The 23114-nt window shown below is 36.8% G+C and overlaps 1 protein-coding gene across 2 annotated transcripts in view; it reads right to left on the bottom strand.

Annotated features, from left to right (window-relative positions):
- DMXL2 (Dmx like 2) overlaps positions 1 to 22983 on the bottom strand; it is a 46652-nt gene extending 23669 nt beyond the window's left edge. For both annotated transcript variants that reach the window (XM_056499583.1, XM_056499582.1), the window contains exons 1-17: positions 22811 to 22983; positions 14770 to 14895; positions 12988 to 13059; positions 12229 to 12307; positions 11471 to 11627; positions 11055 to 11121; positions 10072 to 10250; positions 9573 to 9756; positions 8103 to 8277; positions 7101 to 7334; positions 6707 to 6984; positions 5819 to 6515; positions 4288 to 4409; positions 3146 to 3235; positions 1681 to 1798; positions 823 to 942; positions 130 to 357 (exon numbers count right to left, since the gene is read on the bottom strand). In XM_056499583.1, coding sequence (XP_056355558.1) covers positions 130 to 357; positions 823 to 942; positions 1681 to 1798; positions 3146 to 3235; positions 4288 to 4409; positions 5819 to 6515; positions 6707 to 6984; positions 7101 to 7334; positions 8103 to 8277; positions 9573 to 9756; positions 10072 to 10250; positions 11055 to 11121; positions 11471 to 11627; positions 12229 to 12307; positions 12988 to 13059; positions 14770 to 14895; positions 22811 to 22897 — 3013 coding nt within the window. In that variant the 5' untranslated portion in view covers positions 22898 to 22983. The remainder of the gene's footprint in view (positions 1 to 129; positions 358 to 822; positions 943 to 1680; positions 1799 to 3145; positions 3236 to 4287; positions 4410 to 5818; positions 6516 to 6706; positions 6985 to 7100; positions 7335 to 8102; positions 8278 to 9572; positions 9757 to 10071; positions 10251 to 11054; positions 11122 to 11470; positions 11628 to 12228; positions 12308 to 12987; positions 13060 to 14769; positions 14896 to 22810) is intronic.
- Positions 22984 to 23114: the final 131 nt, after the last annotated feature.

A 23114-nucleotide genomic window follows, 5' to 3' on the forward strand; every position in this document is an offset into this window, starting at 1 on the left:
GAAAGCACCTTTTCAGTCCTGTGTTTCCTGTATCAATAAATCAGAACCTTACAAGCTGAGGAGATATAATTCTATAAACTAGGAGATAAATCAGTGGATCAACTGTATAGAAAAAATTGTACAAGTTACCTGCTGAAGGAGTTGCTCTTACTACTTCCACACCAACAGGAAGATCCAGGGGCTGGCTGTACACAAGTCTGGAGCTCAGAATGAGTTTACTAGCAGTCTGAAGGTTAGCAATTGATGAAGATCGTGGTATGGGACTTATGCCAGGTGATACATCTGGAGAAGAATCCACAGTCTTCTGCTCAGGTACACTAAGCTTATTATCTGCTGAAGATGCTTCAGTTGGTTTTGCTATATAAAAAACACGCCAGCAGTGTTAAAAAATTGTTTGGAAGGACAAGGCATGAATATCTGATAATCAAATAAATTTGTTTTTACAAGAGCTCAAATTGCCCACAAAATAATTATATGATGTGTTCAGGCTGTCAGTTTTATTGCATGCTGTGACTATTCATTTAAGACATCCATAACATTCTGAAATACTGATAGTTTGAAATAAAGAAGCCACTGCTTGAGTACATTACTCACCCCATCACACATTTTTATATTGTCATTAGTATAGAATGCAACCAATATTTGTAAGAAATTTTACTGCTTCTATTACACTGATATATTGTTCTGAAGGTTCTTGATATTTTGGCTTCTGGTTGGCAAAGGTGGCACAATTTGTTTTATAATGAATCACCAAAGTTTGTTTCATCTTAAGTAATATGATAGAAATGTCCCTCTCTAAGAAAATTACAATCACTCACTCACCTAAACAGGCTTGCACAGATTTGAGATGAAGATGCCACATTTGAAGAACAGAACAGCCACTACTATCTTTTTCAATTACTACCAGGTAGAACTTCTCTGAGAAAGGTGGTGGACGATATCCTGTAATTTACATATTATACACATAATATATAAACATATATATTCATATAGGGTCATGAAATTTACATTCAATCTAAGTAATTTTTCCATAGCAAAAGATTCTCTAAAAACTATTAACAATAAAAATCTCGTTTTCATCTTTGAAATAAATTGTTAGATTATAAAACAAAATATTGAAACAGTACCATTAGTAGCATGCTTTGATATTTTGATTGCTCTTGACAACAGAAGAATTACAAAATAGATACTGACTTACAATCTGAGTATTAATTACTAGATATTTGCCTTCCCATTCAGTTTGAACTATTTTGACAGATTATAAAGACTCTTCTACCTGCTGCTTTCTTCCTTTTTCTTTTGAAGTTTTAAGTCCACTAGCAAACTCCCCAGTGACTTTCCACTGTATTAACTTGCAAGCCAGATATATAGACATCATCACCTGCAACTACCTATTGATGCAGAAAATGTGCTTCTGTTCTGTTCACAGTTTTATATACAATATAAGCACTTTGAAAAGTGTACTTTGTCATATAAGTTGCTTCACTCTAAGCAATTAGAATGTCTTTGTTTAACACAATTTAGCAGGAATTCATATGAGCAATATATAATAGCCATTTCACTGAATTTTACAGATTCTCATTGAAAATTAAATTACCACATGCTAGCTAGATTTTAGTATTCCTGAAGAACATTTTTTGGTATCAATTTAATTCATATTAGTTATAGTTTATGATATACCTTGTGATGGCTGGAAAAATACCTCAGTTTCCTTCCCTTCCACATCTTCCTTATGTGGTTTATATCCCAAAATGAAGTCTTCTTGGAAGACATGAAGCAATTGAGTGTTTGAGCCACACTGAAACATTGAGCAATTGTTATGCTTCCACAACAGTACAGCAAAATTCGGTATTAATGCAATTATTTCCTCTGTGCAATCTAGCTACAATGAGAAACACTTTTATAAAAGTGTTTTTTTCTTTTATAAAGATTAAAATTATAATTAGAAAACCCAAATATTTTCCTTTCATATTAAGTACAGCGTGTTCTAGAACTCATCATTTTTATATTGAAATAATTTCACCAGGTCTGCCAGGATAGACAACTTCTGTAATAACACTTGCTGCAGTTATTGACAGATGAATTAGTATCTGATTAATTTTTATTTCTTTGGTGTTGAATAAATAACAGCAGCAAAAAGTCTCAGACTTTTATCCTACTTCAGTAGGAAGACATGCCTGCAGGGAATTGCTTGGGAAATCTGAAAAAGGGAACAAATTGCAGATTTTCCTTCTCCCAGATATCTTAACATCTGTCTTTTCTGACAGCAACATATTTCTTTGCAGTAACTCTATGTCACTACAGAGAAGGCTGCTCATGGTGAAATCCTTCCATGCTGGTAAGGAAAAATACATTCTCAAAATACAGTGATGGCAAAGTTATGCTGCAAAGCACCTTTTTTCCAGAGAAACAAGATGGTATTCCTTGTACTAATTTTTAAAATTCTAGGAAATTTTTTTGTAAATCTAAATTTAAATTTGAATATTCTATGCTATTGATACATAGAAGACACAGAAATTTATTGACAATAGAGAAATACTTATTTATACATGTCAAAAGCCCATAGTTTTCTAATTAAAATTGGTAAAACTCAGTTTTCACAGGCTGCTAACAGAAAACAGCACTGGAGTATATATCATCAAAATAACTGAGTAAGAAGGCTTAATTAACATGTTCACTGACTGAGAAGTATAGCTGTGTTAATTAATGCATTTATTTTACAATACAAACAGAAAAAGCTTGAAGTCATACCTGGTTATCATTCTTACATTTTGGTCAGTTAGATCTAATTTCTAGGTTTGGGCTTTTAAAAGTTATTTTTGCTGGGGTTTGAGGGGATTGTAATTATTTACTTTAACTTATGATACCCTGGAAACCATTCTTTACTAAAGTTTTGTTTTCTTCAATAATTATGCTTAGAAAATACAGCTTTGCTCTAAAAAAGAGCTTTGAGCTCTTAGCAGCTAACAAAAAGTTGGCTTAATAAAATGCTCAAGGAATATTCACAAAAATTCAAGGTAGTCATTGTGACCATAGAGAAATGTCATGTCTTTTATGTCTTTTCAATAAATTAGGTGGCTAATTAACAAACAAAGTTATTAAACACCCTTATGTGATACCCTTAAAGAGTCAGCCATTTATTTACTTTGTTAGTTATTGCATCGAGCTCAATGATACATCCTGGTCGAGCAGTAGATTGTTGGCTCACAATATTAAACACCTCCCCAATAAGTTTCTGAAACAGAGAAAAATGAGTAGAATTAGTATATTTTTCCTTTGGACAGAAGAAAATTGCCATTGCTTATGATAAACTGATGTTTCAATTTTTCTTGTGGGCACAAACCATAACAGAGTTGTTGCAGTTGTCACTTTGACACTCATGAATAATGTGTTTATCAAAGCATGTGCACTGTTATGAGTCAGTAGCTCTTTCATGGGGATGAAACATCAGTTTTTATGGAAGCTAAATATTGCTAATTTAAAGATTTATGATTGCATAACACCACATAATGTAACTGTGCAATGAGAAATAATATACTGTTTCACTTCTTTTCAGGCTTCAGGTTTTATAACAACATGCAGAAAACACCATCAGTACAGCTTATATATAAGCTGAAAGCTCTATTGACTTTTGCTGGAATGTTCATAGTTATTGCTCCTAGAAGAGATTCTTCAGACTGATCTGAATACTGACAGGCCCTGTCTTGGATGGTTTATAAAATAACAGAAGAATGGGAAAAATTTAAAGATGTATTTCTTTATACAATAACAGTACAAGGTTAGTCTTTACTTTTCCTAAAGACACAGAAATGAAAGTTAAAAAGAATGAAAACATTGGTTACAGACAAAAAAGAAAGTGAATATGACCCTTGGCTGATTCTCTTATATCCCACCATCTCTGCCCTTCCTCATATATAGATGTAACTGGATACAGCTCAGTCTTGTTCTTCTGTTGTCACCTTCCCTCTTGCTCTTGAATCCTCTTTATGAGAAGACAAACTAAGAAATCCTGTTTTTCCTTTTCTCACCTTGCACAGGAAACTTGTATGGGAAATTTTGGTTCAGTGCAGACACTTTTAGTAGTAATAGCTGCATTTTTTCTGCTAATGCTTACAGACAGCTACAAAACATGCAACTATGCAAGATGTAATATATAAGATCCTATATACATGGAATGGCACAAAAATCACACAGAACTAAAGGAAGACTACTGGAAGGGGAAAAAAGTGAGTTATATTAGTTGTATTTTAACAGTTTCAAACCAAACCATTGCTACATAAAACTTACAGATGATTCAGGATCAGATAATTCATCCAGCAGTTTTCTTGCATCTACAACAGCTTGATAGAGCCGCAGATTTTTGCCATCTGATGCAACAAAGCAAGCACTAGCAGAGTTGCAATAGGTACCTAATAGAAGAGACAAAAAAATTAATGAAGAAAAAAAAAAAAGGCAGTCAATGGCATCTGGTAGTCTGTTACAATCCTCAGTAAATGAACATCCTTCAAACATAATTTTCATAAAGCACTGAAGCAAAAAAACCTAAGCAAATGTGTGCATTGATAAACCATCTTTTGAACTTTGAAATAATTCCCCTTCTGTTTACGAATGTAACCGAACTCCTGAAAAAGGTCAATAATCTTAGCTGAACTCATTTATGTGTATAAGCACTGTTCACACAAGCCCCAGTCTGTAGCACACCTAAGGGAACTCTGCCATTCCTTACTCTGGTGACGTTTGATTCACTGTCACCTCCAGAGCCAACTCCAGATTCCCAAGGCTTTCACAGATAACTCAGGGTAGGAGCCTAAGGGGAAACTATTCATAGTTTCTTCCTTGTTTACTGACTCTAGACTCTTTGCATAAAATTCACCCCTATGAATATTCCCTTCTGCCCTGCAGTTGAAAGTGCAGATATAAAAGGAGAAGGAGGAATAGATCTGTCTACAGTTCTGAATAAAATATGAAAAATTGTGAGAGGTTTTTTTTTTTTGCTTCTCAACAGTACATACTACAGGCTTGACATGAGATGTTATTTTCTAATATACATTTTCCTCTAAACTACAAGAATACAGCTCACCATTTGTGTTTAGAACACTTTGTGGGATGCAAACAGCCCAGCATGTTACTATGTAAGCAGAGAAAATGAATTTGCTTTATTTTAAATCAAATACATTATGTATTTATAACCTGGCATTAGTATAAAATTTATTGTTACACCCACAGCACAAATGGCTTTTAATACTGTATACAAAGATGACAACTACTATAACAGCATATTTGTGATAATTAGAAAATAAGTATCTGTGTGACTGGATAGAGTAATATTTGCATAAGTAGTTTTATTAATTGCAATGGAAAGCCCTAAAATTAAAAATGAAAACTGAAGAATTGGCCAAGGCCATCACACATTAGATGTTCAGGTGGTCCAAACACTAGTTCTGTTCACTGCCCATGCAGCTGCACGTGGCCAGCACCCTAAACCACCAGCACACCTGCACTTGCAAACCACATCAATGGAGAGAGCACTCCAGGAAGCTGCCTGAAGCACTGGAGAAAGGCAGCATCTTGTTCTTTGGGGGAGCAAGGAGTGCTTACTCACACAAAAGGGTTCCTGAGGGCCAGCTGATCCACAGGGACTGCAGACACACTCAGACCACAAGTGTTTTGCAGTAGCTTAGCCACAAATGAAGTAAAAAGTAAAAGGGAATTTTTGAAAAGTTAATGTATACTCCAAATAAAACCGTAATTTATTTTAACAAATTAATTCTACAACTCAAGTGTTAACTCTATATGGAAACATGCCAGGTATACTCACCAAGGCAATAGCTGGGAATTAGTGTTGGAAGCCAGGCTACGTTAGAGAAAGCAGAGGTGTGAAGAGAGTTAATTCGAGCCAACTCAGAGACTCCTCCAGTGTAGGATAAAGGTCCTATGGGGTCAACTCGCCACAGAATCAGCTCGCTATAGATTGCATTTGGGTCATGGAATGTACGGGTTGCTGCGTTTTTCAGCTGCTGCTTAGAAGAACCTCTCTTATGTTTAATAGGATCCATCATCCTGTTTATCCTGTCAGAGTCCCAGGAAGTGTCTGACTCAGGAGTTAACAGAGCATTGTGATGAGAAGATGTCAGCAGCAATGGTAGAACAGAGTGGCAGGCCAGGTCATTGAGGTGAAAGCGGTGTCCACAGTACCTGAACTTATGGGATACAGTTAGCACAGTAGTGAAAGCTGATTTGTCAGCAAAAGTAACTGCCCACTGGTTTAGAGAGCCATCTATATGTTTGGAAATCATCATTACCACAGGAGAAATTATATGCACATTTGCACTGTCCTGGGCAAAGCTTGGTCCTTTATTTGCTAGAGTATTATCTGGAAAGTCCATTGTTTTCTGCTGTGCAGCACTGCTGTTGTCTTTTACAAAGACAGGGCAGGCATACATCATAATATTTTTGCTAAGGGAACTAGCATCTCCAGATGGAAATGCAACAGGAATCCTGGAAGAAAATGAAACCTAAAAAAAAAAAAAAAAAAAAAAAAGGAAAAGGAAATAATTAGAACATATGAACTCAGCTTTAGCCTCAATAAATGCTAGCTGTTTCACAGGAAGTACTTAAAATTAAATTTCTGCTGATGTTCAGCTCAAAAGCAAAGCACATGTCTGCTAACATCAAAAATAATAAAACCATTTCAAATATACCATACCTGAACTTGTCGAAAGATGCCTGGAGTGTATTCATCTAAATACTTCACATGCCACACCAGAAAGGTACCATCAACAGGATGGATAGTAAATAGCATATCTGGATTCCTGTTCCACTCTGTTAGGAGCAGGTCGATTTTCCGGTCTAACAAAACTGTCGGAAGAGGCAGGCGTGGGCCTGCTAGCAGAGATGTTTTGGGGCTTCCCTCTCTCTCTCCATCTTCATGTTCTGAAGAGCCTGTACCAGTCCCTGTCTCTGATTCTCTGTCTATAGACAAATCTGCAACAGAAATGTGCCATTTTATACAAAGATTTCCCTATCAGTTTCCATTCAAAACACAGTATTTTTTAATCTGCTAGTAGTACTAGCTGATCAGAAGTAGCCAGATAACTAACCATGATCTAACTTCATATGTAAGCCTTTCTCTTTTTCTTCTGTTTCTTCTTCCTCTTCAGCTTCAATACCAAAATCTTGTTCTAGCTGCTGTTCTGAAATTTGTCTTAGATGCTGCATGAATACTTCAATAGATGATGTAAAATGAAATTCTTTGTTATTCAGCCAGTGGACAACAAAGCCTCCACTTCCTTCCTCTATATTAAAAGCGGTTCCAGCCAACACCGAAGGAATATCTGTGGACATTAAAAAAAAAAAGCAAAAAAAAAAGCTACTTATTAAACGATATAAAAGTATATGAAGCTATATATTAAGCTATATATTAACCACTCTTCTTTTTATTCATATATGTATGTACATACACACATTTCACTTATTTTAGGTATAACATAACTTTTGCCTGCAAGATCAAAAAAGGTGAAGATCGAGATTGTAATGAAAACAGTAAAGGTATTTTAAGGTGAATAAATTTACAAGAAAAGTTATTCTTATGTTAATGGTAAACTATATTTAGTGCTGCTCATTTTCATATGTTGCAGTGTTGACTTTAGTGTATGGATTTTAGGTAAAGCATGTCACTGCTCTTTAATATTTTCCTTCTTCAAAAATATTCTGCATTATTCTATAAAAAGCAGCTGGTTTCCCACCAAAAGACTCTGACACAGCTCTTTTTCAATCACTCCATTCTGTAGGATGCATTTACTCTATTCATCATATACCACGGCCTCCCAAACCCAAGAACCAAACACCAATTAGACTGGAAATTTATGCTTCTTTTGCCTTCTGATCTGCAAAGATGAATTTAATTTGCTAATAAGGGTGCTGAAGGTATTCAGAATAAATTCAGCTTCATTTGTCTTAAAAAACTCTATGCCAAATAACAGGCTTCCTACAAGTTTCCTCTATTTGATTAGGCAAAGCAAAGAATGTGCATCTCCGCTCCCTTTATTTTTTTTATGTTGTGCAAATACATAATTGCAGTGTAATAGATGGTTGTATTTCACCTGTATTAGGGTTGATGCTTGCTGCTATGTGGAAGTGCCCAAGTGCATTTGCTTGATGGGAAATGTGACGCTGAACTTCATGAGTGCCCTGCTGATCTGGCCGTACATCCGTGTGGGTAACAAGAACTGAAGATCTCCTTTGTCCTTTCCTCATATTTTTCAAATGATGAATTGTCTGTTGTAGTTATAAAAATAAATTAAAAAATACCAAAAACACTGTAAGGTATAAATTTACACTTATATAAAGCCTAAAGCTTCTTTGTACCAAAGAAATTGACTATTTTCAAAAGGATTATTTAAAATAGATTTCATCACAGATTAGTAACAGTTCCATACATCAAATCTACCCAAAAGTAAACCTCTTCTAACACTCTTCTAAAAGTTCTTTTAATGATTACACAAAATTACACAGGATTTTGCACAGCATTCATGAACAAGATTAAAACAATCTAAAAGCAGCAACTTTTGTGATATCATTTTATAATGAATTATTTTTGTATGACTAAAAACTTCTGAGAGCATATAAAGCACACAACTGATTTAACAGCCCAAAGTGTAATTGATCCCAAGCTCCCTATTTATTGATGGCCATGATATTTCAGAAGTAAAAACTTGGTCTGATTGTAGTAGTCTACAAATGAGTTGTGGGGTGTTTTTTTGGTTTATCCTTCCTTGGTTGTATACTGATAGTGTAGCAAGTGAGGATAACAGATCACCACTCTTTCACCTAGCAGGATCGTCTTCATTAAACACACTTGTTTATATTATTTAATAGTATTATTTGTTTATTCTGTGTACAAGAAAGATAAACTACACAGCCAGTGATAGGAGACTAACCAATCACACAACTAAATGGCAGAACAGATGTTTAGTGCTCTTTTATCTTGGACACTCTCACACATCCCACACAGCTTAATTGAAACATTCTCACATAGGTATTTATGGTTGCAGATGATCTTTGGTATGCATTTTTCTCATGGGAAAAAGGTGCTTGTTAAGGTTGACCAGGAGCAGCTGCTTTAACAGATAAGTTTTCTCTTACTGTAAACTTAAGAGTCTCGCTAAGAATACAGGACTGTCACTGAAACAAAATTATCAAGTGAAGTAACTAAAAATTAAAATAGTTTATTTACTCTTTTAATTGTCTTTATAATTGCAGACTTTCAGACCCAATCAGAATGAAACCATCACTATTATTCCATATTAAACATTGTCTCTTCCCATCACTGTTAGTTAACTATAGAAAAAAGTAAATTGAGTTTTAAAAACATGGTGCTTGGATGTAGAGTTGCAGTCTCTGACTTTTTTAGTTTAGTAACAGACTTCAAAACCTGATATGAAATAATTCAGGCTATTCTGTTATGCATATAGGGACTATATAATATACATTCTTAGAGCTTTATATCCTTAAATATCTAAAGTTTTAAGAATTGTGAAATAAAAATTTGATGAATTAAGTATTTACATTACCTCTAGTGCATGTTGTATAGCATCCTTTTGCTTTCCAGATTGAGAGATGGTGCTGCTAATGCTGGAAGTGGTGGTTTCACAGATCTGCTCCCCCAGGAGAGTGTCTTCAGGTAGCAGCGTCTCTGCCCATAGCCGGCAGATGCCATCGAGGCATGACGTGAGTAACACATTGCAGACCAACCCCCTGATGGTAGAGACAGCAAAATTACTGCCTGGCTAACTCAATTAGCTACACAGACACAGCAGAAATTAGGGGAGTGTACAGGAATTCAGTAGTTACTGTCTTATCTGAATTTCTGCTTCTCCCCTAACTAAAGGTCAACATGACTATCATTATTAAACTTGGCGACACAAAAGTTTATGGGAAGATGTTGGTATGCTTTGTTTCTTGAAGGTATAAGAAGAGAAATCCCATGCTCTTGATGGCAAAACATTAAGCAGAAAAAAACCCACTTGATCAAAGGCTTGCTTGCTTTTTGAAAAAAGGCAGCTTTCATACCTGGGCATGTACTTGCTGATGTTCCGCCAGGAAAATCCTGTCACTGCTCGGGGATGCGCCAAATAAACAAAGGAAAACTGAACATCCTCAGAGCACTTTTTCTTTTCTTCATTCTCTTGGGGCAGGAGAGATGACTTCCAACCAGTCATAGGATACCAAACCTTTAAGAGGCAGTCATCCTAGGTAAAGCAGTAAAAAGCCAGGGGGTTAGGTAGCTATGATTAAAAATGTAACAAAAAGAAAATCTCAAGCAACAAGCAAACTGCTGTTCTGGTACTGTTAATGAAAACCTGGCTTAGAACTAAAGTTCATCTCACTATTAACTAACAGTATGTGCAATCAAAAAAAGCTTATCTATTGAGATTTGTAAACCAAAAGAAATCATGTAAATGAGAGGGTGACATTAAAGAGAATTATTAATTGAAAGTTTAGCTTGAATAGTGATTTGACAAAAAGTATTGCAAACTGAAATAGAATTGAAAACTGAAACCAGAATTCACTAAAAAAAACCTTCTCTAATTTATCCAGACATGTGCATATTATACCAGTTTAAAAGTGTATGTGTTCTATCATGATGATCTCATTACTTTCAACAGAAGTAGAAAAAATTGTTTATGTATATCTGAAAATTCATCTAGGTATACTACATCTAAAAAAAACCCCTACAAATGTGTGTCTTTGTGTTTGTGTGTATATATATATGCATATATATACACATATATATAAAACACATAGAAACAACACATAGAAACACACAAGCCTTTATCACTGTCATTCACTTTTTCAGTAAGAGTACATAGCTAAATCCAATTTCTTATTGTGGAAATTCATGGAATTACACAAAAATACAGCATTATATGAGATCATAATTTACCTTTGCTAAGACTACAATAGAATGTATGGTCCAGGACTATTCATATCACTTACTTTTGTCAAACAAAAAAACATACTGCAAAAACTTAATTATTCTTTTTTGTCCTTACCTTCCCAGCTGTTGCAAAATATTCACCATCAGGAGACCATGACATCAAATGTACTGATGTTGCAGTCCTACAGAACACAAAAGCAAGTTAAGTACCGCCTATTTATTCTAAAATATTATTCCATAGGTATTCAGTTGATTCAGTGTTACTGTTCATTATTTAAATTTAATATTAAATTAAGTAAAAATTAGATTAAGTATTTTATAGTTGTTTCATTAAGCATACTTTTGGAATAGCAGGAGTATAAAAGTATTTCCATACTTTATTGAAAAGACAGCTCAAAAAATTGGTTTAAGCAAGCCTAGGTTAGATCCAACAGGAGAGATGATTTTTAATATTTTATTTGAAATAACTTATATTGCTTGAATATAGGTGAGGTAGCATTACAATTTGTCTTAAAACAAAAATTATCTCACTTGCACTGCCAGACACATTTCCAGTCATTTAGAACCGGGAGCACTTTATCATCCTTGATCTGATTGTTGGCATCATCATCTTCATCTTCCTCTAGAATGTCATCAGATGGAGGGGCCCATAATTGCAAAAAGTCTGTTGCTGTCAATAACCTGTTACCTGAAAGGGAGTGATACCAAAGCTAAGGAACCAGGAGGATGAAGGTATGTTGAAAGATTAGGCCTCTCATCATATTTTGTTGTGAATTATCCAGAACAGATTGAAAGCTTAACTTTAGTTCATCTTAAATATGACAGGATATTCCAGCATGTCACACAGCTGATTTTATTAAAACATTTTGAATGTATAGTATCTTTTAAGAAAGAACACCAAGGTTTTTTTGGCAACTTTGAATCATAGAATTACATTTAATAATAAATGTTGCAGATGCTTAATAGCTATTCACATCTCAATACACAGACATCTTATAAAGATCCATGTCTAGGTACTTTAGTTGCACTGAAATTCTATTTAAATTATTATTAGTGATAATTCAACACTGTGATTCCCAAACTCAGATCTTACATAAGAGACACAAACACTTGGCACAGCATCTTAACAGATGTTAACTTGTAGCCTCACATTTTATGCAACACTGCCTGAGAAGAGGTAATTTAAAATCTGCATATTCAATCTCTCACTTCATTACATTAAAAATATTTTTTGTTCAAGTCATTCTAACTACAAATGTTGACCAAATACTTCACAAATGATGCATTACCTTGAGGATCCCAGGCCAGGTTGTAAGTCATAGAACTGAGGAAGAATTGCCCAGTTTTTAGCCACTGACACTTCAGCTGCTGTAGGATAAAAACAGTCAAGGATTAATTCTCACATCAACAGCAAAAAATAAAGATATTGGTATTTCCTTCTATATGAAATTGTTATTCAGCCTTTGCAAAAGTATTCAGTGGTAGATTGCTAAATCTAGTTTTAATATGTTTTTAAATTGTTTTGTATAATGTAAATGCATCCCAGGATATCCTGCAAACCAGATCTGGACCTGTTCCCCATATAAATATATCTGTAGATTGCTTTGAACTACTGTGACCATAGATTTACAGGAACATAAGAGATGGCAGGATATGCCACTAAGATTGTGAAACCTGCTTGAGAACATCCTTAATGCTGAAGTGCTTGGCCACAGCTGTGTTGTTAAAACAAGCCTGGGTGCAATAAAAAAGTCTGTGTTGTATTTCTGGATTGCATCTCTGAAAACCTCTTCAAATAAGAAATAACAGCTTGTCACCATGTCATTCTAGTAAGAGATTCAAGAACAAGATGTTGGGAATTTAGGAGAAGAGTAGTGCATAGTTCAATTCATCCAGTGGAAGAGTCTACCCATCCAGTTTTACCATGAAACCATTTATCCATTATTCTGTTGTGTGCCAACATAATATAATAATAAAATAACTGGCAGACAGACTTTTGCCTCTTCTAAGAGCCTAAACAGAATTAAAATTATGAAATACATACTTACACAATTTCTTTTATGAGAATTTATACCAAGTGGTTCAAAAATGCAAACAGCGTTTCCATATGATGCTGCAATCTGGGGAAAGAACATTAGAAAAACAAACTGAAGACTTGAAATGTAAGGTTAAGAGGCAAGTAGAGTAAGTGCTCCTTAGTATTTCAAAATAGCTAAAAAATTTACAGTACCTCTTCTATGTGCCAGGCTTCTTGAAAAGTGTAATTAATATAAATATAATTAACTGTGTTGTGGGTATATTTTCTTAAGGCAGTTGAGAAAAACACACTCCTGAAGAAGCCCACCTTCCAGATTTTAACTCTAAACAGAGCAGACATCTTGTTCAGTGGCACAAACACAGTCAGATGTGGTACATTCTTCTAGGGCAACTACTCTTAATGCATAAGAGAAAGCTGATGCCTTCACTGCTTCTGCTCATGTTCTGTGTACTTCACAGCTAACTAATGCATTAATTATTAGTGTCTGTGTCCCTGGATTCCATTTTGCATCACTAAATCACTAAATAATGATTACAAGAAGCAGAAAGAAATGCAATTCTATTTTTTACATTCAAATACATTTTAAGACGAGATAAATAGTAAATAGAAAAATGGAAGTACATATGCCATCGATCCCCTCAGTTTCTTTCACCCACTTATTTCACAGAAATCTTTAAACACAAAATAGTATTTCTTAGGTATTTATATGGGTCTGTTCCTAATACTCATATCCTTTAAGTACTTTTAACTATCTTCAAAATTCCTCTTTCTTCTTTAAAAGATTTTTAAAAGAAAATCTGTTTAAGTGCTTCCCACCCAGGATCTGGTTTCCTCAAAACAGAAATGATGCAAAAGTTTCATGCCATTTATTATGAAATCTTATTTCTTCCTTAGGGGGAGGGGGAGAGAAGGTTGCAACAACAGAGTCAATCCCCAAGTAAAGAACAGACTGTGAGTTCAGAGTCCTGAATGCAGAACCACCCAGGGGTTTGTGGGGTCTTGCAGGGACCATCTCTGAAGCTGGAATGAATCTCCCACTCTTACTGGGACTGCACTGCTGAAATTCAAGGGCTCTGACAACTTCATCTGCCTAAATCCTAACTAGGGTTTCCTCAATACTGGTACCAATTTTTACCCAGTTAATTCTAGCCAGCAGTGACAACTGACAAACAAAATTTGCTCAGTGCACTACTGGAACTCCTAGAAAATTTTTCCCCCTGCTCTTTTTGACCTGTCTTTCTAGCATTGTTCAGGGATTTAAAATGAAATCACATAGCAAATAAAGGGGCCATGTTATGATAGGTCACAGTGCAGCACAAACATGCTGAAGCCTTTCTAAAACATAAGTATTTCAAATTCATTACTTTGCAGGACACAGAAACACATACATGTGTATATATATGTATAGATAAATGATTTATCCATTTCTTCTTTAGCTAGATAGAAGCACACAAAATGGACCCATCATTTCAGTACCATTCCAGTTCTGATACTGTACTGTAACTAATGCATCTGTCCACACTTTGTGCCACCTCATATCACAGGTCCCAGAAAGGGGAAAAAACCCTTTGTTACAAGTTGTCTCCTGCTTCCTCTACCCTATGCTCCCTACCCCCAAATGAGTAATGAATTGAAAACACAAGAGATGTTACTCAGAAAGTCCCAGAGCAGTAAACTGTGATCTTTGTTGTGAAATTAACTGTTTCATTCCCTTAATGCATTATGTTGCAGTTTAATTATTTACTTTAGAGCTCATAAATTTAAAAAATTCTATACAGATTAAAATCCTTACCCTGCCTTGTCGCTGGGAGCACTCCACACAACTGACCTGGATGTTTCCATGTTTAGCACCGGGAATAATCTGCACACATTCAAAGTCATTTGCCAGAATAACAATGTCACAACCAGAGCCATATGCCTGAAATAATATTTAAAAGAAATAAAATTAAATGTTTGTTTTAAAAGCTGACTGAACACTTGTTAGAGGACTGATGTTTTTGGAAGCTGCGAATACCCCAGTTAAACAGGAGACTACAATGTAGCGAGTTTGTACCTTACTAATTCAAGAAGCAACAAGTAGGAACAAAGTAGCAAGGAAGACCAGAACTCTGCCAGCAAATAAGGAGAAAAAACCCAACCAAACCCCTAAATCGAGATTAAATTATTAATTTGATAATTGTAGTTAAATTGAGAACTTGAGCTCTCTGTTTACTTTTTCTTTTGTGTGTTTTAGGTTTTAGTTGATTTTTTTGTTCTCTGATCCAATTCTTGTTGCCTCTTAGAGCAAGGCAGTCAAGCCAGGAGAATTTCTTAATGAATTTGCATGTACATTCCTTCAATAAATGTGTACAGTACCCCCTGTCTGCCTTTTAAATTATTTTTTAAAATCAAGATTGTTAAGGGATTCTTTTCTATAAATTTCTGGGCTTTTCTGAGTTTTAGGAAGTGCACATTTCTATAAGACTGTAAAACAACAAAGATTTCTTTTGGCTATACTGTTGTGCAATACACTCTATAATCTAAAGAATTTGTTTACGTAGTAGCTACAGAACAGTGATATCTTGTAGCACTTTTTATTGGCAGCTTAAATATACACCTGTCTGCTAACCTTTCACCTGTTCTAAAAAGTTTAATCACTCCAGATTATCTGTCCCACTGAGCTCCCACACTCAGGCACAGAAATCTTTCCCTAGGATCAATCTCCATTAAACATTTTACAGTAACCAGTTAGAAGCAGAAGTCTCTTTCCTTAAAGTAACTTTTCCACTGATTCCAACACTTTACAGAAACTTTGTAACAGCTGTGTCAAGCAGAGTGCAAGTCCTCCACAGTGAATTTCAGATTGTACAAAATTACCTGTCATTTTAACTGGTCCACTGAATTTTTCACAATAATTACCAAAATACTGAGTCAGCCCTTGCCCTCTCCTTTGAGATCAATCAGTGTAAAGGCTACTTTGCTGTAAATGTATGAGAGTTGTATTGATTTACCACCAGTGCCCCTTGGTGGTCGCACTAAGATAATGGTGCAAGACAGCCACTGGAATTAGAGTGGAATTAGTTTAGCTCTCATGGCTTTCTATGATTACTTCTAATTCTCCCAGGAAGGAGCAACAAGTGAGAAAGTGTGAAAAAAAAGGCTTAATTTAGTGAAAGTACATCACTGCACGAAACAGAAAGGAACAGCAATGCAAGCAGCAAAGCAGAAACTCAGTCCCCAGAAATTAACACACCATACAATTGCACACACAAAAATGAAAACTGCAGATAAGACAGATTCTCTAAAAGATTTCCAAGGTCATCTCACAAAAATAGAGTGATGCAGTGTTGTCTGAGAGATAATAACCCACACTGCTGTTCTGGGAAGCTCTGAGGAACTGATACTGGAGTGATTCACAATGTAAGCAGGATTGCTAAAAGGTTGTTGGAGGGAGATTATCTGTGTAACAGAATATCCCAGCTCCTTGATGAGTAGGCTATGTGATTATTAGACCCAGTCTGGAAGGGCATAAGTTATTATTAAAATTGAATAGGATTATTTCCATAATGTAAGAGAACGAAAGATGAGATTCTGAAATAAGTTCTGGCATTGAACAGAAAGTCCTTTTGTTTTGTTGCTTTCCTATTTTTATAGTGGGATTCTTTACACAACAAGCTCCACCAGTGGTGTTGAATGCTGGACAAAACAGTACAGGCTCCTTAGTAGGAAGGGAGACGACTGAGACCAGGACGTGAATGCCCAGAAGTAGACAGGAAAATAAAAGCACATCCTCTTGTTACAATAATTTATTCAGAATTCTAATATTCACAAGAAATTGATTCTCCTGCTTTAACTTCAAAGAGTGAGCATTAAAACAGAAAAGAATTGACTTCTTTTCAACAGTCTTTCTTATAACTACTAATACAAACCTACTAAAAGATGTGATTCAAATTAACTAAATAAAAAGACGTGCTGATCCACTTAAAACACGGACTTAAACCTTTCAAATCCCCATTCACTGTCATGCATAATTTGAGTTGCAAATTTCAAACTACATTATACATAACTCATCACTAGTTGCAATTTTATTAGCAAGATGCATGTATGTGTGTCTCAGAAATAATAAAAGGAAAAGACTTATCATTTTCATTTTCCTTATGCTAAGTGTTCTTAAACATGCCCATTTGTATGTGTGTGTACAGCTCATAATGCATGAAACAGAAAATATTCTGCACTTGGCTATGTCTGTTTATTCTGTGAAGCAAAAGAATTTAGTGTCTTTCTCTTTAAACATTTTAGTTTTTCCATCTCTCCTGTCCCCAACCTGCACTTATTCTGCCAAGAAAGCATTAAATTTCCAGCTCATTTTACTATTTGGCATAATTTACAAAGTTAAGGCTCTGAATTAAAAGTGTGGTTTACAGTAGATTTTTCTTTTTCTTGAAAGATTCATCAAGATACAGAGACCTCTTTCCTTTGTGAAATCTTATTACTGTCACGTGTAGCCAGCCTAGTCTTTGCCTGTGTTTACTGATGCACCAACAAGTGACTCAGCAACCTGAGTGTCCTGTGCCAACACAGGGGATCCCTTGGTTAGGGGGCTGGGCAGAACCCATTCCCAGCAGCAGGTACCAGCCTTCAGCTCTAGGTTGGAGCAAGTCCTGCTATCTCATGGTTCAGGGGTCATTTTCCTGAGTGTAGATATTTATTCTGAGAATGTGCTTTATTTCTTGAAAGTATATTAAATCTTAAAATTATTTTATGAAGTAAAGTCATTAGAACACACCTTTGAAAAAGGTCCATAAACTTTTATGTACTGAAAGATATTTTCATATGTCATATCATATGCCTAAATACAAGTTTTTCTTTGCTTTTATGCAGCTTCTCTGATGTTTTCATTACATGAACATGTTTATACTTGCAGAGAGCACTTTTCCATTAAATCCTCTCTTCTTTTGTCCTTAAGCTGGTAACGCAGCAGAAACACCCCACAGTGACAAAGAACAGGGAAGTGTCATAATATTTAACATCAGTAGTTCCTTCTTAAGGATTCAGCTGACAAAGTCTTCATGAGGTCATTTGTGCCACCACAGGTCTCTCCTGCCAGAGAAACACTGGCCACAATATTGGTGGCAGCAGACTGCCAATCTGCCTAGCCTGATAAAAGGAATGGAAAATTTGTAAGCCTTACAGACAGGAATGATGAAAAATAAGGCACTGAGATATTGTAATGGATGAGAGCAGCACAGAGCTCTTAAATAAACAGAATTATGAGCAGTGACTGAACAAAACAAGTGCAGTAAGAACCACCCACATGGAGTATCTGCCAACCTCCATTTCTAATGTCACTGATAATTTCAGGGAGAAAATTAAATGGAGTTGCAAAACTGCCAGCATGCAAGGATGACTTGCAGGATCCATAAGCAACTAATAAGCTGTAGTTTGCCAATGTCTGCTCTACCTGTCAAGATCTGGGACCACTGAAAGGAACAATTACAAAGCTTTAATTGAATGCAGGAGCAGCACCACACAGAAGTAGGACATTGTGTTCTAGTATAAGAGTTTATGCTATACCCTCAGTTTTCAGATAATATGAAAGCAGCACATGCTTCTGTCTTTTTGAGTAGCTCATGTCTTCCAGTTTGCTTCTGGAACTAAGAGACAGGGAAACAATTATTCTTTCACATTCTCATCTTGGTTTTTCTTTATACAAATACTTTTCTCTGTATTAAAAAAACCAAAAAATTTCTCTTTCTGTAACCTGCAACTCTTTACAAATTTGGCATAAGTGTAATAAAACACAAGTCCTCAAGCTCCTGTGTGTGCTATCAGGGATGCAGAGGCATTTCAAGATGGTAAACAATGTGGAAGAAACAGAATCAGCACAGTGGTATTTAAAAATCACCTAAAATTACATAAATTAATATGTATTGAAACCTGAAAGTCTGTATTTGGAATAAAGGAGTCCTCTAATAAAACAACACTCCTCTTTAAGTTTACGGCTATGGACAGTAAACACAAGATGCAGAAATTCCTCCACCTTCTGCTCAGTGATGAAGACACCTGAATTCTGAACCATTTCCAAACTCTCACAATGGACACAACACTTACACTTCCTCCCCCTCCTCCTTCCAAGTACTACTAGAATTACATACACTCGATGAAAACTAGCAAAATAACTGAGAAATGACTCCTAACCTACTGCTAGCCCATGGACTGTAAAATAGGCTTTCCCAAATTGACATTTAGGACAAATTCATGATTAAATACTTTACAACATGCTTAAACATATAGAGATCAAAGAACTTAGTAAGGATTCAGATATTAGGCATCTCTAATTCAGTTTATATAAAAACAGTGTAGGACATATAGATACATGTAAATAGTAATAAATAACTGAGAGGAATTTGCAAGTAAGTGCTTTAAGAAGGATGAAATAGTGAAAAAGTAGAAGAACCCTACACAGGAGAGAAAACCTCTTCTCAGTTGCTGTATCTTGTGGACATCTCTGTGAATGAAGATTTTGCTGGTTTCAATGAGGTAAAAAAAATCTGCAGGGGTGTGGGAGACTCATCTGCAACAACTTCTGAAATTCACCACATGCAGCTCCAGGCCAAGTGTCAATACTGGCATGAAATATGTCGAGAAGCTTGTCCTTTCCAAAAATGAAAAATTTTTCTCACTTTTATGGGTAAAGTTCTTAAATGCCCCTAAAATCCGACCTTCTGATTTTTCATTAAGAATGCTTACAGTTTTATATTTTGTGCAAATAGTGCAGAAGTAAATATTATTTCCTGTTTGTCTGACACTTGAAATTTTTATACTTCCAGAATCCAGCCTCTAGGTAAATGACATAGCTATTTTTATCTACTTATTTTTAAACCCAGACTAACCTTAGAAATAGCTACATTCTGTTGTAGCTGCTTAACCAGCTCTTTCAGAGCAAAAGCTGTGGTTTGAAAAATGCATTTTACTACCTTTAAAAGCTGCCAGTTAGACTGTGAGGTATAAATACCTGTTCTGTCAAGGCAGGGTGTGTGCCCTTCTGCTTAAAGCTCAACCCTCAACCTGCTGTAAACTCATCTGTGGAACACAATATTAACAATATTAGCTAAAATGAGAACGTGAACTAACAGCAAGCTGAAAAGTGCACAGAATTATTCCCAGAACTTCTGTCATTCAGTTCTTCAACCCTTTGCTTAAGCAGTGTTTTTTCTGGAGCTCAGACGAAGGAGGCTGAGGACACTGTCTGGTACAAGACAGCATTATGGAGCTATTTTGCTTCTAATCATCCTCCCAACAGTTTTTCCTGTGCATCACCCGCTCTGCCAGGCTGGCCATGATACAGCTACAGCACCCACCAGGCATACCACACATCTCTGTGCCTCACCCCTTCCTGGATATATGTCAGGATTGCTTCAGGCAGATGTGGGAGCTGAGGGAGGAAAGGACCCTGCACATTTTAGAATAAGCACTGACAAAACCTGTGTAGCCAACCTACAGACACCTGTCTCGATTTCTTTGGATCTCTATAGTTTTATGGAGTTGCTAAAACTGGTTTTAGCAGACAGAGAAAAAAATAGTGGAAAAATTCTTCCCAGTCTTATTCCCAGAATAACTAGATAATTTTTACCAAAGCTTTAAAAAAGTCGAGGCAGACTGTGTTATCATCCTGCCTCTAGCTACACTGACTTGGAAATTAAAAGCTTACCTTTATCTCCAGCAAAGAGTCATGTAAACAAGCCAAGGACAAACCACAGAAGACAGGAAGAATGAAGAACCTGAGAATTGTAATATCCCTAATCGGGTTAGAAGAAAATGTGTTTCTTCTCTCCAAATCCTAAGATTGCTGGACTTAGGCATCTAAAGCACATTCATCTTAAGAGGAAATTTTTTCTCCTACTCCTCCTCAAAAAAAGGGGAAATAATTCCAAAACTATTAACTAGTGGGTACACATACATATATATGTACCCAAGCCATTATTCTGCTGTTAAGCAGAGTATTTTTAACAGGAGTGATTCATTTCTGCACACAAAAAAGCTGTATTTCCAAGTGCCTGCGATGAATCAGTTGTAGCAATTTTGAACCATTCTCACGCATTTTCAAGGCCCAAACATCAACCAAAACGTGAGTGGGCACATGTGCACACAAACAGCAGCTCCTGTGCCACAGCTCTGTGGATTCCCACAGACACCTATGGAGTCCCAGCATGCTGTGCAAATATCCCTTGCCCTCTTGCCCTCTCCCTGCTCTGCTGGGGCTCTGTGCCAGTGCCTGACAGGTGCTGGGGCTTCAGAGCAGGTGTGCAGAGTCAGGCTCTGTCACCTGAACTGCAAAACCTGCCTCAGGATGTGAGCTGAAATTATGGCTTCAAACAGCTCAGTGTTTGGGGGCACAAAGCTACATCCATACAGGTGATATTGACAACAGAATTTGAGGTTAGGTACTATGAATCTCCGGCAGTCAATGGCAGATTATGATTCTACTAAGTCACACAGGTCACTAATTTCCTAAGAATCTGGATATAAGACTCCAAACTGTTTGCAGGTAGTTTTTAACCTTACAGTTTACTCTAGGATCAAGGCCAAAAAGAACAGGAAATAATACCATGAATACAGAGAACGAAGAAAAAAGCAAAGAAGAAAGTTACAGCTATGGAAGTCCAGAAGATACACTTATTAAAACATACTTATCTCTTTAGTTCCTTGTATTGGATACAGCAGCCAGAGAAGACAGTGTGGTCTGTTATGTGTAGTTCCATATTAACATCCTACAAGCAATCCTGCATCGTTTTGGAAGATGCTACTTTTGCTCTTGGAAAATTCTTGTATAAACCACAATATACATTATGATTCATTACTGATGTTATCAAAACTATGACAAGAATTAGCACAAAGTTGTGTTGCATAATACCATTTGATTGACTTTTCAAATTGTCATATAGTTAAAAGAAAAACATTAGAATGAGAATTAGAATATGGGTAAATGAACTTCTTATATAAAGGTCAAAAGTAACAGGGGTCCCTTTAATAGCAGTATGGCTGCATAGCAGCAGAATCAGGAAAATAAAGACAAACATGGCACCTTTTATTTCTTAAGACTCTCCAGCACTCATTACTGAAATAAGACATCTGTGATAATCCATTGCAAGCTTTAAATATTTCACGAGTCTGCTGACATTTATCTTACACCAAAAAGGATGCTCTGCATCATTTTGCTTGGAATTGGTTTGTGCCTGGGATATAATCTTGTTAATATAAAATGCAGTGAGACAATTGATTCCCAAAGAATAAGGTCCTGATTAGATGGCAGCAGGAAAACACTGCAGAACCTGATCACTCACAAAAATCAAAGCATAACACGCATACATAACCTAACGGAGTAAAACAGACATCAGAAATTGACAATAAACAAAAATAGCCTGTGGATGAGAAACAGATTGTTTTATAAACCACGAGGCTATTGAAATTCACTTAGTGTATCGCTTTATCATCTTTTTTTCTGTTTCTTTCCCAGTTTGAGAAGAGCAATTGACAAATATATGTTTAATCAACCTCAGTAATGGAAGGCAGACGCTCATCAAATAGCAGGCAGGCTTCGTCAGAATCCCAGAGCAAGTGACTGTGTGCGCTGTGCAGATGAGATATAAACACACACACAGATATATTAAAAGAAATAAAAAATAAAGAGAGGCAGACAGGAGCACGCAGCGAAATGCGAGGACACACACCCGGGGGTTTCCCCGGGTGACACAGAGGACGGAGCGCTGCCCAGGGGTGACAGGCGATCCCCGGGTGCCCCCGGCCCCGCCGGGCCCCGCTCCCCCGCCGCGCCCGCCCGCGGCATCCCTCACCGTGAAGGGGGTGTCCTGCACGCTGCCCACGGAGTAGCCGTTGTCGCCGGGGTTCACGGCGCCGGTCAGCACCTGGTGCAGATGCATGGCGATCGCGGCCCCGGCCCGGCCCCGGCCCGGCCCCGCCGCGCCACCGGCACCCGGATGGCTCCGCGGGCGCGCGCGCGAGGGGCTGGCGGGGGGCGCGCGCGGCGGCGGCGGCGCACGCGCCGTCAGCGCCCGGATCAGCTGAGGCTCGCGCGCGCGCGCGGACACCGCCCTCTGCGCGAGCCGGGGCCGGGCACCGCCGTGCGCGCGCCCGCGG

The sequence above is a fragment of the Oenanthe melanoleuca genome, chromosome 10 (genome assembly GCF_029582105.1).
Source record: "Oenanthe melanoleuca isolate GR-GAL-2019-014 chromosome 10, OMel1.0, whole genome shotgun sequence".
Lineage (NCBI taxonomy): Eukaryota > Metazoa > Chordata > Aves > Passeriformes > Muscicapidae > Oenanthe > Oenanthe melanoleuca.